Here is a 20187-nt window from a genome sequence, read left to right as displayed (position 1 = left end):
CCTGAGTGAAAACTATCTACAGTATCCCCCTGCTGGCCCAGGGTGAGAACTTCAGCACAAATGGAGCAGGACTCTGACTGACCAACAGGTTGTAAGAATAATGCATTGTCCCTTCAAGATTTCGATATCTGCATTAAACTCACCCGACACAATTTGCCTCTGACTTAAGCAACTAAGCACGTGCATTGTGTCAAGAGCTAATTTGGGGAGTGGATATGTCAATCCTTTGTTGTTGTTTTAATAGCCCCTGCAAACATTTAAACATAAGACGTTAAATGCAATACTGTTGTTGCTTCTGCATGCATGCTGCTGGCACAGAAGATTTTCCCTTCCTCTCTTCCCTACAGCAACCCTCTGTGCACCCTTCAAAATCTGCAGCCACAAAACACCCACACAAACACACACATACAATCACTCCAGGGGCTACAGGGGGTAGGAAGGGAGAATCTATGCACAGCACAGCATTAGATATAACCTATAAGCTGAAATACCACACACGTATTTTGATCAAATTCGGTTAATATTTCAAAACGTATGACAAGGTTAGGAAACAAAATTAAGGAAAAAATGTCATCAATATTATGTTTTTTTGGGTGGGGGAGGTAGGGGGCTTCCTAAACATATCGTGAATTACAGCTGTTGAATGTTGACTATCTAAGCAATAACAATAAAGCCATTATTAAGTGATGTCTTATGAAATGGCTGTTTTCCTGCTTCTCCCAGCCTTTCTTGAATCACTGGAAGGATCATTTATAAATCTTGAAAGGGGAAGGCTGCATTTTAATCGATGCACAGGACACCTCCACAGTACATTTCACGTAGCAGCTGAAAATGGCTGGGAAATTCAGAAGAGAGAGATAATGGCATTTGCATTAAGAGTGCCAAAGGTAGAAGGCTTTAAAACATCCATCTGAGAGCCAGGAAAAGGACGTGTGCAGCCACTGTGCTGACCTCTCTAGATGATTTTCCTGAGATTAGGCTGAAATCATACACGAAACCAGCATGGTTTATAGTAAGACAGGTTGATCGCCTTTGACCTCTGGCACAGGGTAATTTGACTCAGGCGGGCACCCGTGTATTCAAAACCAACAAGGTTAGGGGAAGTGAAAAGAATGAGGGCTGTTGGCTCTCCCAATATTTCCCCCTCTTTAATAAAGGTGCTCTGCTTTTGAAGTGTTTAACACTCTCCTATCACGTAGACAGGGACACGGGTGGCCCTGTGGGTTAAACCACAGAGCCTAGGACTTGCCGATCGGAAGGTCGGCGGTTCGAATCACCGTGACAGGGTGAGCTCCCGTTGCTCGGTCCCTGCTCCTGCCAACCTAGCAGTTCGAAAGCACCTCAAAGTGCAAGTAGATAAATAGGTACTGCTCCGGCGGGAAGGTAAACGGCGTTTCCGTGCGCTGCTCTGGTTCGCCAGAAGCGGTTTAGTCCTGCTGGCCACACGACCCGGAAGCTGTACACCGGCTCTCTCGGCCAATAAAGCAAGATGAGCGCTGCAACCCCAGAGTTGGTCACGACTGGACCTAATGGTCAGGGGCCCCTTTACCTATCATGCAGACAGCTTTCCTGATCTAAAGCACCCCCACTTCCACTTTTGTGAATAGCCTTCCCGGGCGCAATACAAGCCCCTATGTTACCTCCCTGCCCCCCAAAGAGCAGGGTTATTAGTAGCTTGGGGCTGTAATTTAACTGGGGAAATATCACTGGGAGGAGGACAAAGACAGAGGGCGGTTAAACACTCCTTACCCCAGCGCCAGAGCTCTGTGAGAAGGCACCGCACCTTACAGCTGCCCCTCCAACTGGGAAATGAAAAGGGTGTCTCCTGCCTTCTCCTGATCACCCCACACTTCCAAGCTGAGACAGTATGTTGGGAGAGCAGGCAGCGAAGGAAGCCCAGGGCAAACTTATGGACTGCCTGTTGGGGATCCCCCATATAGGGCAAAGCAACACTTGAGCTGTCCCCCAATTATCAAAATCCAACACCTTGTTTGTGCCAGGGTTCACTAGGGGTGAACTATTTTCAGTAGCAAGGCTGAAGCCCGAGTTGTGTGAAGCTGGGATACAGAAATGTGCCTCTGGGCACAAGATTGTCTCTTCTACCCTTGCCACCCCACAGCAACAACAGATCTGCAAACCCACATGCCACTCCCTCCAGGGCAGCTTTCTGCAGCATAGTTTATTTAAAGCAAACAGCATGGCGTGCCCTTCTCTGCCACGAAAATGTGGTTAGGTGCTTCTTAAACCCCTGAATTCACAGCCCCTTTCTCTGTATCTGCTTTAAGTGTACTATGAGAGAGGGGCAGGAGTAATGTTCTTTGTCCAGGGTGCATGTGTTCCAAACATTCTTGAAGCTACCAGCATGAGTTTGACCAAACGGCAGGAGGCAGTGGAAGACAGAAGTGCCTGGTGTGCTCTGGTCCATGGGGTCATGAAGAGTCGGACACGACTAAATGACTAAACAACAACAATGTGGTTCAGTCTATTCTGCATGCTTATTCGATTATTCCAGCACAGTCTGAGAGAATGAGTCAAAAAACAAATATCCCAGGCCCTCTGTTCAAGCTGTGGCTGCTGAACAGCTTGGGTTTAGTCACACTCATGTGATGCCTTGCAACATGCCCTGCCCACCTCATATATATGTGGCCATAATGTGCCGCAGAATGCAGAAGCAGCCGTAAAGGAGGCTGACTGCAGTGCCCTTGAGCAGATATCAGTGACTCCAGGGGCTGACAGAAACATGCACAGCACTGCATCTTCTTCTAGCATTTGGACACACAAAAATGCAGAGAAGCTTTGAAGCTGCTGCAGACTTCTGGGAAGCCTGCTACGAGAGCCTTTTAAAGCCGTACAATTACCTTAATAAAATATAGCAGGGTGTTCTCGAGATTAATGGCCGAAAGAACGGTGATTTACAGCGGAGCCTTAAGCCAAGACTATTTTGCATTAGCAGGGAAATGGGCGAAGGGAGCGTTTGGCACCAGCCTTGCGCCAGCAATGCAAGGGACTCTTGTCAACTCCCAAGAGAAGCTTCAGGAAGAAAAAAAAGATTGCAGAAAATTATTCTGCATTTAAGGGCAGAGGGGGAAGGGGAAAGCTGAGACACCACAATTATCTTTCCAAACATGCTTGTTACAGATGATGTCTGTATTTTGTAGGTGCGCATCAGAGTTTAGAGGGAGGTGCATACAGGTCTTACCCTGAGATAATTATTTTTACATTGGGGACAGGTTACAGACGCTTCAGGTTACAGACTCCGCTAACCCACAAATAGTACCTCGGGTTAAGAACTTTGCTTCAGGATGAGAACAGAAATCGTGCTCTGGCGGCAGCAGGAGGCCCCATTAGCTAAAGTGGTACCCTTAGGTTAAGAACAGTTTCAGGTTAAGAACGGACCTACAGAACGAATTAAGTTCTTAACCCGAGGTACCACTGTAGTTTACAAAATCCCCCATGTAAGCACAGAGGCTACCATTTACTCAAAAGTAGCCCTATGGCTAGGGGAGACAACTGGAAATCTGCTTCTCCAGTTTGCACCTCCCTCCTTTCAGTCCAAGGAGCTCATGCGTCCATTTGGGGTTACCCTCACGACAAACTTGTGCGTAGATGCAGCTCAACACATTTGATGCCTGAGGCAGAACATGCAAAAGGCCCTCCGTTTCCTCACTCCAATTCCAGGAAAATCAAAATATAAAATTAAATAACGTGTACACATACTGCTATTTATAGCAAGCCTCTTGCAGAAAGCCGCCTCGCTTTTGTCAAATGGTATTGCTCACCCTGCCTATTACGCTGGGGAGAGGGCAGTTATCTGTCAGGTGCTGCTGGGATCTATGGTCAGTGCCCCGTGTGGTGGGCCATTGAACTGCAGGTTGCAGTCATCAGGCCCTGGACTGACTCCACCTGCAGAGGCTCGCCCCCTTGGGTCCTATAAGAGGGCTTTCTGCTCCAGTGAGCCTTTCCTCAAGCAACACGGTCTTCCTGGTGTCTGGCATCTTCCTGCATCCTTGGTTTTGCCTCAGGCCTGCCTCTTGCTCCAGTCCAGATTAGTTGCTTGCCCAATGGCTCACGGCTCTCTGTAGATGGCTGCCCATGCCCAGCCGTGTCTCGATCTCAGCACCATTCCATGGACTCAATGGCAGGGTTGAAATTTAAGCCTGGTTCTCCAAGGTCCATGTCTGACATTCTAGCCATTATTTCTCACAGTTTTCTCTGAGAGCGATGGGTCAATTGTGGTTTCTCGATTTCGGTTTCTCCTTTTTTCCACTCTTAAGTTCAGTATTTGACATTTCCACAGCAGATCGTAATTCCCACCCCCCACCCCCTCAAAGGTCTTCATGAAACTTCATCAGCTTTATAGTGCGAATTTCTCCGAATAAGCTCACTTCTGCAAGCAATTTTGCCTAATGCATGCATATATTTTTTTGTCAAGCCGTTTCCCCTAATGTGATGCGTTTTAATGTTATTTTCACTAACAGACGCGTTCTCATGCACGCTTTCCCCTAGCACATGAATCTTTGCGCACAATACTTGGACGAAAATCTGCACTGCAAAATTCAGGCATCATATGGTAGGATGACTATGTTTCTGTTTGCATATTGTTTCGTACAGTAAGGTAGGTTCACCTTTCTATGTGAACTAGGCCAAACATTTCTCCCTTTTCTCTGAATGCCTGGAATGAATTGCAACCACACACAGAGATATTGTGTAATTCTCCTGTTGCGCAGGCTTAGCATTCAGTACAGCCAGATCAATGACAACCAGCTTTCTTTTTGCAAACTCTTTTGAGTTTATATAAGGGCTAAAAAAAGAAAAAGAAAACCTCTTGCCAAATTTAAATGTTTAAAGGAACCCAGCCAAGTTGAAATGTTTTGGACAGAGCTTCATACAAAAACAAAATATTTTCGTGTCAGCCTGACAACCTCTGGGTTGTGCTACATACTGAGAACTTCCACATGAGATTGTCGGTCTCTCGGTCTCTATACATTCATACCTTGGTTCTCAAACGTCCCGGAACTTGTACGTTTTGGCTCCCAAACGATCAAAACCCAGAAGTAAGTGAGCGTTCTTTTGGAAGCCAAACATCCAACAGGGCTTCCACGGCTTCTGATTGGCTGCAGGAACTCCCTGCAGCCAATCAGAAGCAGCGCTTTGGTAGTCAAACGTTTCCGAATAATAATAATAATAATAATTTATTATTTATACCCCGCCCATCTGGCTGGGCCTCCCCAGCCACTCTGGGCGGCTTCCATAAAAACCAAAAATACAATAAAATATCACAGATTAAAAACTTCCCTGAACAGGGCTGCCTTAAGATGTCTTCTGAATGTCAGGTAGTTGTTTATTGCTTTGACATCTGCTGGAAGGGCGTTCCACAGGGCGGGCGCCACTACCGAGAAGGCCCCGAAGTCAAACGGACTTCCGGAATTGATTCTGTTCGACTTCCAAGGTACGACTGTACATATAATCCACCTCAGCTTTGGACACAGGATGCCACCAACTCACAAAGAAGTTAGAATGTGGACAAAGCTGCTTTCTGGGACGCAGGGAAGGGGAACCTCACGCCCACAGGCAAAATGTTGACCCCTGGTCTGTCTCTCTCTCTGGCCCCTGAAAATCTCTTCAAGCCACACCCAGAAGATATTATTTGGCAGGGAACTGCTGATTGGCCAATACTCCCTGTGTATCGCACCCCCAGCGATGTACATTGCCTTTTCGATTACCTTTCCTGCCCCACTTCCCCCGGGTCCTTTTGCCCCTGCCCTCCTCTCTCATCTGCTGGAGCAAGAACTCCAATTTGGCCGCACGTCAGGAGAAGGGAAAGTTGGGTGGAAGACTTGGGAAGGAGCAGGGCCCAAACGCCAGGGCTCAATCTGGCACATTTGGCCCCTGTACTTTAGGAAAGCATGTCCCTTCCAGTCTGAAAATGGCCGGAGGAGGCCAACTCACAGGTTGGGAGCTCTGCTTGCAGCATCTAAGCTTGCTTGAGGTGCTCCAAGCTAGATGCCTCCACAGGTTCTGTCAGCTCACTGTATTAAATAGAGTACTCCATCCTTTTCCCTTCCTTTGTAGACTGTAAATGTTAAAAGGATTACGGATACCTGAAGCGTTAATGAAGCTAACCCCGTGCATCATGAAAAACATACGGCCTTGTTTTATTTTAAATCTGCCATGTGTTAAAATTTGATTTTGATTCCAGCACATTTTTATTTTAAAAAAGGCTGCAGACACCACTTGCTCTTTGCAAACCGCTCATTATAAGTTAAATGCTGATAATTCAGTCCCACCACCTCTTGTCCAAGCGGAAGCTCTTCGTCTTTTTATCCTCTCCTACGTGGAAAGCATTTTGCGGCCAAGAATGTTGCCGTTGAAAAATTATAGCTGCTTGAAGTCTGACCCTAACAACCCCCTTGCCATTCTGACTTCTAACACTTGCCCGTCAGAATTCCTCTAACTGCTCATATTTGTTCCTCGGGGCTGCCTCCGTCTCCAGAGTAATCAATCAAGTTCTTTTGGTGAATCCATCTAACACGCCTGAAGGCAGCGGGATTATGAAAATTGATACCCACTGAGAACATGACCATTTTTGTTCCCCATTAGCGCTTTATCCAGATTAAGACAATATGAAAGATGAAAAGCTAATTGCTCTAATGAACTGATTCATTTCATTGAACACGGAGTGGGTGGGTAGGAGGGGATATGGATGTTTGAGACTTGCAAAAGGCCTTTAAATGCCAAAGGGTTGATAGGAATGATCTAGGTGCTTCCAGTTCATTCAGGCAATTTATTTAATATAAATTATTTAATATTTATTTAATATTTAATATGACTTTTTCAACAATTATCCATTGGCCAGGGGTAAGATGCAACTCAACAGCAGTTTCCTTGCTAAACTGGGAAGTATGTACGAAGTACAGATTTGTTAATCACTTGTTCAGATTCTGCTGATTCCCACCAGCTGTGTTAACCCATGTTTCTTGGTGGCATATGAGTAGAGAGGGTGCTGAGTCAACATATCAGATACCCCTCGTACCCCTTTTATTTAGAATCATCCCTCTTAATCTGAGAAGTTTGTTTCCTTTGTAAAAACAGTCAGCTGCTTTGAAATAGGTAAATTTATGTGGAATCAATTCTTATACCAGCTGCACTGGCTCCCGGTGGAGTACAGGATCAGGTTTAAGGTGCTGGTTTTAACCTTTAAAGCCCTATACGGCCTAGGACCTTCGTACCTATGGGACTGCCTCTCCTGGTATGTCCCACGGAAGACCCTACAGTCTTCAAACAAAAGCATCTTGGAGGTCCCGGGCCACAGGGAGGTTAGGCTGGCCTCAACCAGAGCCAGGGCTTTTTCGGCTGTGGCCCCAATCTGGTGGAATGCTCTGTGACAAGAGACTAGGGCCCTGCGGGACTTGACATCTTTCCGCAGGGCCTGCAAGACAGAGCTGTTCCATCAGGGCTTTGGCCAGGGCACAGCCTGACTCCCTCCTTCTGTAATCCTCATAGAACCCCAGCCCAATGGTTGCCATTAATTTGACTCTGAAATGATTTTATAATGAATGGTTTTAGAATGTTGTATTATTTTACTGTTGTTAGCCGCTCTGAGCCCGGCTTCGGCTGGGGAGGGCGGTATATAAATAAAAGTTTATTATTATTATTATTCTCTTCTAAATAAAAAGTGACCCTAATAATCAATCCACAGCCCTAGACAAAGAGCGCAGATTTGCATAAAGGTAGACAACACACCCCGAGGAGAACAGAATCAAATGGCTACACTAGGAGTGAGGAACCTTTGATCATCCAGAGATGGTGCTAGACTACAACTCCCACCATCCTTGACCACTGGCTCTGCTGGCTGGGGATCATGGGAGTTGTAGTCCAGCAACATCTTGAGGAACACTTTCCCCCCACCACAGGGCTAGACAGCATCCCATGGATGTGATCTATTCCAGTCCTTTATCCTAAGAAAAGGATCCTTCACAAATTCAATATGTATTTGTGCAAATTCATCTGATGGTTTTCATTACTCATTGATATTTTTGGTTTCCCTTGAAATTACTCAGCTGTTTTGGCCGAGAAGGACACATAAAAACCCTGACTTACCGGATGTGAGGTAAAGGGTAAAGGGACCCCTGACCATTAGGTCCAGTTGTGACCGACTCTGGGGTTGCGGCGCTCATCTCGCTTTATTGGCCGAGGGAGCCGGCGTACAGCTTCCGGGTCATGTGGCCAGCATGACTAAGCCGCTTTTGGCGAATCAGAGCAGCTCATGGAAACGCCGTTTACCTTCCCGCCAGAGTGGTACCTATTTATCTACTTGCACTTTGACATGCTTTCCAACTGCTAGGTTGGCAGAAGCTGGGACCGAGCAACGGGAGCTCACCCCGTCGCAGGGATTCGAACCACCGACCTTCTGATCAGCAAGTTCTAGGCTCTGTGGTTTAACCCACAGCGCCATGTACTTCACATAAAATCTCAGCGCCAACAGTACTACGAAGCCATCATTTGAGCTCTATCCCATTAAGGCACATTGAGGTGCGCTGCAGGTTAAGAATGAGGAGTCATTCGGGTCCCCATTGCTGTCAGGGTCAGCACAGCGCAAGGAATAGTTTCTCAAAATTGGGGTGCTGCTCCATTTTTTCCGCATAATTCATTTAGGGTTATGCAGATCTGAAACGGCCGAGGCTAAGCTATTCAACCCCCTCCACCCCCAAAAGGCATCTGGCGGTGGGCAAGCTGGCCAGAGACACATCCTAATTAGCAAAGGCTTTTTTGCAAATGTGCTTTTTGAATGGCAGCTTCTTGCCTTGTTTTGCTGTAGCTGAGCTATCTTGAACCCTCTGGGACGTTTTGAAATGATGTGTCTCGTCTCCTGGGTACGCTCTCCTGAGAAATCTGGCATAATCACAATCAGTAACTGAACACTTTAGCAGAATCCCAAATGAATCATATGAGTTGGCTCAGCTGATCAAGATGATTATGTTCCTAACAAGCACTGACAGAAAGGAAAAAAAACTGGGAGTGGTAAGCTATCACTGAGGCTTGAATCTTATGCATAAATGGGGTTTGATCCTTGTCTGAGATTAGTCAGCAGAGCAACACAGAGAAGAATTATGATCAGGGTTTAGTCTCCAACTTGGAACCCAACCCCATCCCAGATGTATGGATGCTAGATATAGTTACTCACTAGTGAGGAGAAAATATTGTGCATATGGCCAGAGAAGTTCTTTTTCACTATTTGTGTCATTTCACAAATGTCATTTGTGTGATACAACACTGGAAATCAGGATCTGGGTAATAAGCTTTAGCAATCTTAAATTAAGCCGTGTTTTTAGTTGTTGTTTTTTTAAAAAACCAAGGATCTAGCCTTTTGTCAATGCAAGTTTCTTCAAATTAAGGGTCCTACAAAATATCAGCACCAATTCACTTTCCCAAAATTTGTCGTGGTGTGTGTGTGTGTGGCTTTCTTACAGCTGTTTCCAGCTTTTGCCTAGCTCTGCCAGGAGCTGATATTGGAGTAAACGTTGACCCTCTCTACATCTAAAAGTCAGACCTATTTTCTGCCATCATTTGGCTCACCAGATCTCAGAGCACATAAAAAAGGAACACTGTCAGATCTTCAAGTTTTGGCTGATCTGTAACTATGGACTATGGCAGGGATAGGCAACCTAAGGCCCGTGGGCTGGATGTGGCCCAATTGCCTTCTGAATCTGGCCCGCGGATGGTCCAGGAATCAGCATGTTTTTACATGAGTAGAATGTGTCCTTTTATTTAAAACGCATCTCTGGGTTATTTGTGGGGCATAGGAATTCATTCATATTTTTTTTCAAAATATTGTCCAGCCCACCACATGGTCTGGGGGACGGTGGACCAGCCCATGGCTGAAAAAGGTTGCTGACCCCTGGGCTATGGACATGAGTAGTATAATTTACCTGGGGATGAGTGTCATACCCCAGATCACCTTTTGTGAGCAGGATGTGTGCTGTAACAAAAAACGCCATACCCACACAAGTTGATTTTCAGTACAGTGGTGCCCCGCAAGACGAATGCCTCGCAAGACGGAAAACTCGCTAGACGAAAGAGTTTTCCGTTTTGGAGGTGCTTCGCTAGACAAATTTCCTATAGGCTTGTTTTGCAAGACGACAATGTATTGCGAGTTCCTGCGGGGTTTTCCCCCCTCCCCCCTTTTTCTAAGCCGCTAAGCCGCTTATCAGCTGATCCGATAAGCTGATAAGCCGCTAAAAGCCGCTAAAAGCCGCTAATAGCGCTAATCCGCTAATCTGTCAATGGGCTTGCTTCGCAAGACGAAAAAACCGCTAGACGAAGAGAATCACAGAACGGATTCTTTTCGTCTTGCGAGGCACCACTGTATTATGCGTGCTCCTTCCTTCTCGGATAGATTGCTCACAATGAGTAGACTACTTTTGTGGATTGATAAGAGCCATAAGTGACATACGAACCAGCCCAAGAGACGGGTTCTGTAAGGCACCAGGAGTCTCAAACTGGGATTAGTGGTGACCAGATTTCAGTGCCATCTGATGAAGGAATTGCAGCCTAGACAGCACTGGAAAGCTCATCAGCTAATTCAGCAACTGGCCAGGTCATCCAATGGACCAACACAGCTCTAAAATAGGTGGTTGACCTTTTTGGGCCTGGGGCAGCTTTCCAAAAGCCACATGCTGGTGATGGATGTGGTGAACACACACCTCCTTGGGTGCGCCCCCCCCACACACATTCAGACACATGATTTAACTAGGCAGGCACATGCAAACTCAGATAGTCTCTGCCAAGGGGTGGGGACTTCCGGCACACCAGGCTTTGCTATGCATGGAAAAGCCTTCCACTTACCTTGCAAAAGAACCTCCTCTCTCTCTGACGCAGGGCCAATGGAGGGCACAAGCGCCTAGGAAACAGGAAGGAGTGTCCCTTCCACACACTTCCGCTTCCTTCTTCATAACTTCTTGTTGTGGAATGCTGGACTGGACTGCAAGCGATGTGCAGCCAACAGCAAGCCAAGGCAAAACATGAAGCCATCTCTTGCACGGTGTTCAGTTAGGGCAGGTGTGGGCAACCTTTGCCCCTGCCAGCTGATCGTGCTGAACTACAACTCCCATCAGTCCTGACAAGCTTGGGCAATGGGCAGGGATGATGGGAGTTGCAGTTCGGCAACATCTGGAGGGCCAAAGGTTTCCCTCAACTGAATTAAACAGGGGAGAGAAGCGAGAAGTAACAGCGGCACTTTTCTGTTGTACCATCTAATTATACTCTAAGATTCCACAGGAAAACTTCTGCATTCATAACCAAGAACGGGTTTCAAATTTTTCAACGTCCACTCGGCATTCGCCAGGATGACCAAAGTGTCCGGTCTTTCAAAGTATGACTAGGGGTTATGTGGTGGTCTACTCTAGTGAGATGAAATCGGGGGCTATTTGCTTTATTCCTGGGATAAGAGCAGCATAATCTTCGGGGGGGGGGGGAGTGCAGTGGTGATATAATCCAACTCCTCCAACCCTTCCTTCACTTCAAATCAGTGGCTTTAACGTATTAAGATTTAAGCCTCCAATTTCAAAGTGGAGGTGATCAAAGTGTTTTAATGTCAAGTTCTCCTGGAGAGGCGAGGGCTTCATAAGCTTCCATATTTCCCCACCTGGGTGTTGGAAATCCATAGCCTCACATTCCAGCGGTCTTTAGTCATCTTGTATGGCCTCTTGCCTTGCATTTCTTGTTCAGTCCACAATAACTTCAGCCATGTTTGTGGTGCTGCAGATTCAGTTTCCCCCCAGTCTCCAATCTTACACCTACCATTTGTCCAGCTGGTCCCCCCCTTTGATTACCCACCTCTCTCCTGCGTGAAACACACCGATAAGGCTCTAACCCTGAAAGAATAGATCTAAAGACCCCCTAGACAATACACATGCACACACATATTTGGAAAGACATTTTCGTTCAGACACACTGTTCTTACAATCCGATAGGAGAAGGGGGACAAAAACCAGATATATCTATAAAAAATATCATCATTTTATTACATTCCACACAGTACATTGTCAAGAATTTCAAAATTCCACAAGATATTTTCACACACAGGCAACTGGGTGATGTTGACAATGTCACAGCTGTTAAGGGGCGGGAGTGAAAAGTGGCAGTAAAAATCACGGGAGGGCGGCAGGGCAGTCTTTGGCGAATATCTAAAAATGGGGTCTCTCAATTGGGTTAAAACACACCCAGGCGGAGCATATTTGAACTACTGTGAAATCTGGAATACAACTGGAGGCATTTACATTTGACTGCTGTTGGGGGTGGGGAGATCAGGAAAATCAGTGGGAGGGAAAAGTTTACATTTTTCTCGTTTTATTTTATTTATTATGTTTTTATCCCACCTTTCCTTCCAAAGCAGCCCAGGGTGCCAAATTCACTTTGGAGATTTCCTATCACACGTACCAGGGGTACAGAAATTAAGGTACTTACTAACATTATTTACTTCCACATTGGAAGGTGTTCTCTTGGGACCCACAAGAACGAACAAATCACATCTCAAAGAGGTGGCTTCTGCTTATCTCCTGGCATAAGATGAAGTTGTCACCTTGCTCAGAGGCAAGGTGTCTCTCCCCTCCCCCCCAAAAAATATTATGTGATCTGGGACAGGTGATCGCTTTGCTCTCACAAATCCCTTCTTTCTAGGTACAGTTGATAAGCACACACGCTCCTTTCCCCAATCCCACCCCCATATACACTCTGCACTTTAAAGAACAATTTCCCTAATAAACAGCACTGTGTGGCATTTTAAACCAGCTAAGCAAGCATCTGGACAGAGTAAATTTGCTACATGCACTTAGAGCATGCTACCTGAATAACACAGGGTGGCAGGATGTGACATAGACACCCCTAGATAAAGTGTTCATTTTGGGGAACTGGCAAAGAATATCCACTCTCTTTCATGACCCATGCCAACCCTGTACATACATAGGGTTCAACCCACTGGGAGTTTGTCCCGCATGGTTATATCAGGGACAGGTCTTAGAGTCAGTCCACACTTCCACTGTCCCGTGCCTAGAAAGAATGGGGCAAGAAGAGGTGTGCACCGCCCCCAAGACACAGGGCCAAGTGGTTTCCCCCTTGCCCAGCTCCTTTCGCAGGGAAAACCACTCTCTAAATCGGAACAAATATGTGGAAAACCTGGTTGCTGTTTGCTCTGAATGAGCACCAAAGAGCAGTTTTCCCCAGTGGGGAGCAGCAGGACAAGAGGAAACCTGGATATGCCCCCAGTGATTTTAGTAGGGCTTCCATAATGGAAAGCACTCATGACTTTCACCCCCAGTATTACAACACTGCTACTCTCGCCTGAATTCTCAAGTTTTCACATGAGGGAGAAATGGCAGACAGGAACTTTAAGAAGGATATAGCAAGTAGTCATGGCTAGATTTTTTTTATGCAAACAAAGTGTTCAGTGGAGATGTATTTTGCCAGAAAATATGTCAGTTTTAACCATTCCAACCACCTTTATGTGTTATCACTTGATAAATCTATATAAGGCATTTCCATTGCATTACTTCAGAGCAAAATCAATAGATATATTATTATACCATCTTCGTTAAAGATGCAGAGATAGTTGGGTTTTAGCAGGCCCTATTCTTGGGGCTTTGGTTGACAGATGTCACTACCAACATCTTAAGAAGCAACATGGCCACGAAAGTAAATTGTGTCAGGCAGCCATTTATGTCGACATGGAGAGAGAAAACAAGAGGGCAAAGCGTTCTTTGTGTCTTTTTTCAAAATTACCAGTAAAAACACAATGGCGGCATTTCCTTGCTCTCCCCCCAAAAAAGAAAAGAAAACATCACCAAGAGTGAGGTTTACCTATAAAATAAACTAAACCTCAGATTCATGGAGCTATAGCATTTTTCAAAACCTTACATCTATTGGCATCTATGCATCTCTCTAAGGCTGGGTTTAACAGATAAACTGAACATTCATTACAAGCTTCTCTCTCTTTTTAATAAGGCAACTTGAAAAATATTTGTTTTGTTGAGGGATTAATTCCACTACCAAAACGATGGCTATGTTTTTGTGATTTCTGGGGTGGGGTGTGGGGTGAAGGAACCCTATAAGACCTTGAAGTTGACCGTCTCCAAGCCTTTCTCAGTTCTCCCCCACCCTACACTGTGGCGTTTTGTTTTTGCCCTATCTTTAGGCTTGCCATTTAAAATTTTCCAGGGGCACAGCCTCCCCCCCTCCCCATCAGTATGAACCTGCTGACGTTTTCATTAAGGATATCAAATGTAAACCCAGCCAGAGCTAGATAAGGCAACAAAAAGCATCGTTCACTTCTCCTAGTAAACAAATCAGTGTATCTGTCCTCAAAAAAAGGTGTTCTGGGCCTTCCACGAGGCAGGGGGGGAAAGCACTCCCTTGTGAAGGTCTAGCGGCACAAGCAAGTCCCAAAGGACTTTTCAAAATAGCCATCCAGCCAATTCCCCACACACATGCACACTTACATACATAGATAGGTAAGAAATAATACAAGCACACAGAAATTTACTCTGGCATACTCCTCCTGACGCGCTACTGAGTCTTCTTGCAAGTTGTCTACCGGGGACAAAAAAACCCCCCACAAGTCCTTGAGAAACGAAATAAAAGGAGCATTCACTTTCAAAGAGACTGGGGTGGGGGGGAGGCAAGTCTCCTCTCGCGATCCACGATGCACATTACCGTTTTTTAAGAGTTTTTTTTTGTCAAAAGAACCAAGGGGACATGTCTATAGAGTTCACAGATATGCTGGGTGAGGAGGAAAAGTGCAAAATTGAGGCAACGTCTCGGAAAGTCTCTTTTTAAAAAAGTTTTTGTTTTGCTTTGTTTTTGTGTGTTTCCTGGCTCCGCTCTCAGCAATGCGAACTGCGGTCTTGCTCTAGTTTTATCGTTAAGGTGGGCTCCACCGCCAGAGGGGCCCCGCTGGCATAGTGGGAGCTTTTGTAGGTGATGGAGTGATCGCTCTTCTTGGCCGCATAGCGGAAGCGGTGGTAGTGGAGCACAAGGGCCAGCACGACGGAGACCACAACCAGAACAGCACCTCCGGCGGCCATAACGTAATACCAGTAGGCTGGGATGGGCTGCACTGACACCGTGTCCACTGTGGGCTCGTTCCCTGGCAGAAGGGTGCCCCCTGGGGGAGAGACAGAAGAACGTTGCTAGGTGGCATGCTTGCAGGCTCATCAAAGCACACACACACACACACACACATATACATGCGTTTCAGAGTTCTCAGCAACTTAAATAAAGGTCCGCATGACCGAGCTTTCCCCTGGGTGGGAACGTAATTTGGGTTTTTGACAAGCAGGCAATTTAAAGCATTTCATTAATTAGGCTTGGGAGGAGGAGGAGGAGGGGGGGAAGAGGACGTAAAAGTTGTTCATAGCCATTATATTCGGAAGGAACGGCTTCCGCGCCGCCCCCCCTGCCCCCCCGCCACCGCCTTGCGCTCCCTGCCACAGCCACCCACAATCAGCTCCGTCTTGTTTCAGCGTGGCACTTGTTTGTCAAGCAATGACAAAACACGTCACGTTTTTTTAAAACAAGTGACAAGAGTTTAATTGCCAAGTATGAAGGAGGTTGTGACAGGATCACAGAAGAGATTCTAGAGATGAAAAACACGCTTCGTTCCTGGGGGGGGGGGGAGAGAGAGAGAAAAGCAGAAAAGGAATCTGCAGGCAAGACCTTCCAGAGGTCATCACGCTTCAGAGACCCAGAATTTTTAAGGCCATCCTCCCCACCACAATCCTATCTCCTATAATTCGGGCATGGCTTTCCAAATCACAGCTAAACCGAGACCTCCGGGCAGGAGTAAGACGCCCTGTGTTCGGTGAAGTTTACTCCCCAGTAAGTAATGCTTATGGCAACAGTCTCACACTGCAATTCTTTTCCTTCCTACCTGTTGAATTCAATAAGATTCACTCCCAGGTGACTGTAAATAGGTTTGCCGCCTGTGTGTGTGTGTGTGTGTGTGTGTGTGTGTGTGTTACTAAAGACAACTTCATATTTAACAACTACAGCAAGCTACAAATTCAGGCTTTACAACTCTCCTGGAATCTCTGCATTTCCATTGTTTACGGTTTTTTGACCGCATCAAAGTTGTGTCAAAATAAAAAAAAAAAATCCTTCCAGTAGCACCTTAAAGACCAACTAAGTTAGTTCTTGGTATGAGCTTTCGACTGCAATAGGTCTTTGCAGTCGTTAAGAGTCGTCAACAGGCTCTTCTCAGCTATCTGCCAATCTCCCATTCCCACCACCCTTCTGAGTAACACCCCTCCCCACCTTCTCACTATATAGAAGGATCTGGCAACTTCTGTTTCAGTGTATCTGAAGAAGTGTGCATGCACACGAAAGCTCATACCAAGAACTAACTTAGTTGGTCTTTAAGGTGCTACTGGAAGGATTTTTTTTTATTTTGACTATGGCAGACCAACACGGCTACCTATCTGTAACTAAATCAAAGTTGTGTGTTGAGGACCAGAAGAGATGCAAAGAGGCCAATCACATTTACTTGTTCCCATGTCTTCCCCGTTCAGGTATAAAGCAGTGAATATAAAAGCTCCCCGGTGGATCAGGTGAAAAGCTCACCTGGGCCAGCATCTTGTCCTCTTGAGTGACCAACCAGATGCCTATGAAAAGCAGGTAAGCAGGACCTAACAGCGCCCTCTCCCCTTGCGACAGTGGAGGCAGAACACACAGCCATCATGGCTAGCAGCCGCTGATATTCTTACTCTTCATGAATTTGTCTAATCCTCTTTCAAAGCCATCCAGTTTGGTAGCCATCTCTATGCAATTAATCCAGAATGCGGCAGCTAGACTGGTGACTGGGAGTGGCTGCTGGGACCACATAACACCGGTCCTGAGAGATCTGCATTGGCTCCCAGTACGTTTCTGAGCACGATTCAAAGTGTTGGTGCTGACCTTTAAAGCCCTAAACGGCCTTGGTCCTGTATACCTGAAGGAGCGTCTTCACCCCCATCGTTCAGCCCGGACGCTGAGATCCAGCGCCGAGGGCCTTCTGGCGGTTCCCTCCCTGCGAGAAGTGAGGTTACAGGGAACCAGGCAGAGGGCCTTCTCGGTAGTGGCACCCACCCTGTGGAACGCCCTCCCATCAGGTGTCAAGGAAATAAACAACTATCTGACTTTTAGAAGACATCTGAAGGCAGCCCTGTTCAGGGAAGTTTTTAATATTTAATGCTGTACGGTTTTTAACACTTGATTGGGAGCCACCCAGAATGGCTGGGGAAACTCAGCCAGATGGGCGGGGTATAAATAATAAATTATTATTATTATTATTATTATTATTATTATTATTATTATTATTATTATTATTATTATTCAGTATGTGAAGGAGGACTTTATTTTGCCTGTCCCGAATCTTCCAAGTTCCAGCAGTATGAGAGAGAAAATCTTCTCTATCTACTCTACTCACCCCATCACATCTCCTTTTCTCTAGACTAAAAAACCCCCAAATGTTGTAGCCTCTCTCCTCATAGGGCAATTACTCCATCCCCTTGGCCATATTGAGTTATTCAGAAAGCTGCATGCTTCAGATGCTATATTTTGCATGGAATGCAAAGATGCAAGGAAAACATGCCTAGCGTTGTTGCTGGGAAGCCCCACAAGTCCCCACCCAGACCCCCTTGCCCGTGGGAGCAGCAGCAGGGTGCATCTATCATGGCGGGGGAACTGTTTCTCTACCTTTGAGCATGTTCATTTAAGGGTGAAGGTAAGAGTGCGTTTCCTAGCACAATTCAAGTGTTGATGCTGACCTTTAAAGCCCTAAACGGCCTCGGTCCAGTGTACAGTGGTGCCCCACAAGACGAATGCCTCGCAAGACGAATGCCTCGCTAGACGAAAGGGTTTTTTGTTTTTTGAGCTGCTTCGCAAGACGATTTTCCCTATGGGCTTGCTTCGCAAGACGGAAACGTCTTGCAAGTTTGTTTCCTTTTTCTTAACACCGTTAATACAGTTGCGACTTGACTTCGAGGAGCAACTCATAGAACGCGGTGTGGTAGCCTTTTTTGAGGTTTTTAAAGACTTTGGTGATTTTTGAAGCTTTTCCAAAACTTTCCCGACACCGTGCTTCACAAAACGAAAAAAAATTGCAAGACGACAAAACTCGTGGAACGAATTAATTTTGTCTTGCGAGGCACCACTGTACCTGAAGGAGCATCTCCACCTCCATCATTTTGACTGGACACTGAGGTCCAGTGCCCAGGGCCCTCACTGTGAGAAGCAAAGCTACAGGGAACCGGGCAGAGGGCCTTCTCGGTAGTGTCGCCTGCCCTGTGGAAGGCCCTCCCACCAGATGTCAAAGAGAAAAATAACTACCAAACTTTTAGAAGACATCTAAAGGCAGCCCTGTTTAGGGAAGCTTTTAATGTTTAATAGGCTATTGTATTTTAATGTTTTGTTGGAAGCCGCCCAGAGTGGCTGGGGAAACCCAGCCAGATGGGCGGGGTATGAATTATTATTATTATTATTATTATTAATAATAATAATAATAATAATAATAATAATTATTATTATTATTATTATTATTATTAGAGATATGAAGTCAAGATTATATTGCCTTGGGTCCAAAGGACCTGCCCAGTCTAAGAGGACTCCACAACTGGGTCACTCTCTCTGAGCAGGTGGGTCACTGGGCATTCCACACTCACTCTCTCTAATCATGGACGGGATGCGCAAAATTGAGTATTCCCTTCCATGGCTAGTTGCTGGGCTTCTGCAAGCAGGCCTCTTGTTTGCTACTCAATCCAGCAACGGCAATGACTGCTGCTTGGAAACCAAATGTGTGTGCATTCTATACATGCTCTGAATTTTACAGGGGGGGGGATAAAACGGGGAGGGCTGTGCGTGGCTATAAACCCAGAAAAGAGAAGTTTCCCACAAACAACCCTACTGAAACAAACTCTTCAAAAAAAAAAGAAGCTGTTTCTCCTATGCACCATTACCTGGGAATAAGCGCCACTGAACATAGGGGAACTCGCTTCTGAGTAAGCATGCGTTAGGATTATGTTGCACAACACCAGCAAGATGCCTTCCGTGCAGTTAAGTAATTCTTTTCGATGTGGTCTATCTGCTCAGTGGGTTGGTTTCTGGTTCAGTTGTCTGAAATGCCGGGCCCCCAAATTAAGTTTAAAACTATACTCCAGAACACGTGCTCCTCCAGAATCAGAAAAAAAAATCAGCAGCCACTGAGGGATTTGTAATGGAGAAGCAAGAAAGATTCGATTTGTAGCACATACGTGAAATCCCCTTCTGGCGCACGCAAGCTAGAAGCCACCATCTAAGCCATCAGCAATGACCTCCCATCTCCACAGAGAGGCCGTTTATTGGAGAGGGTAATGGAAAGGTGACCTTTCTTCTCTCCCTCCACCAGAGACGACCCCCTCAGCGGCCGACTGGAGTGACCCAGAGTGAGAACGTGCAGCAAACCTTGCTCAGAGCCTGTTCCAGACATAACTAGAGAGCCTTGAATATTAAGACCCTCTGGCAGGTATCAGCTTGCAGGGTCCTCCCCTCAAAATAAAATAAAGAAAAGTTTAGGAGAGGGAGAGGAGTTTCTGTTCCTGCCTGTCTTCGTTCTTCATCAACTTATAGGATTAAGAAGCAGAATGCTTGGTGCCATTCCAGCTATTTCGGCGAAGAGGCTCGACAATCTGCCGCTTGCACTCATACTCACTCACTAAATGTACTAATAAGAAGCTTGCTTTGCTTTTAAAATTGATATTGTGAGGGGTGCGGGCTTAGAATATGGAGCTGCAAACATCAAAAGCTGTCTAACTCCCAGTTCCCAAGGCAGATCACTGCATCTCAAGAAATCAATCGACCAAATTCAGGTCACAGTCAGTGATGAGCAGAAGACTCTGCAGAGCAAACTGCTCCAGATGACTCCATGCCAGATGGGGAGCGTAGACTGTGAGGGCCTCGGGGGTAAAGGGAGTGACTCCTGAGAGTACGCCTGATCCAGATTGTACCGCCTTCAGTGGTTCTGGCTCCATCTCAGGGCCATGTGCCCTGTTGCCTCTGGACTCATGTCACGGGAGTCTGTAGCCCCTTCTGAACCCGTGCCCTGGCAACTGCCTAAAGTCAGGGTCATGACACAACTGAGCCAAGCCACAGGGAAGGCAACAAGGAAATCTCCTGACCTTAAAT

At 46.2% G+C, this 20187-nt stretch overlaps 1 protein-coding gene across 2 annotated transcripts in view; it reads right to left on the bottom strand.

Moving 5' to 3' along the window:
* The window catches only part of NRP2 (neuropilin 2), a 259454-nt gene that overhangs the window by 27566 nt on the left and 211701 nt on the right, over positions 1–20187 (bottom strand). Inside the window, exon 16 of one of the 2 annotated variants that reach the window (XM_081208809.1) lies at positions 11999–15157. The exons of the other annotated variant lie outside the window; for it this stretch is intronic. Coding sequence (XP_081064935.1) covers positions 14877–15157 — 281 coding nt within the window. The 3' untranslated portion in view covers positions 11999–14876. Of the gene's footprint in view, positions 1–11998; positions 15158–20187 lie in introns of those variants that run through there. 2 annotated transcript variants of the gene reach the window in all.

The sequence above is a fragment of the Podarcis bocagei genome (genome assembly GCF_964188305.1).
Source record: "Podarcis bocagei genome assembly, chromosome: 1".
Classification (NCBI taxonomy): domain Eukaryota; kingdom Metazoa; phylum Chordata; class Lepidosauria; order Squamata; family Lacertidae; genus Podarcis; species Podarcis bocagei.
This window is presented reverse-complemented; position numbering and strand designations above follow the sequence as displayed.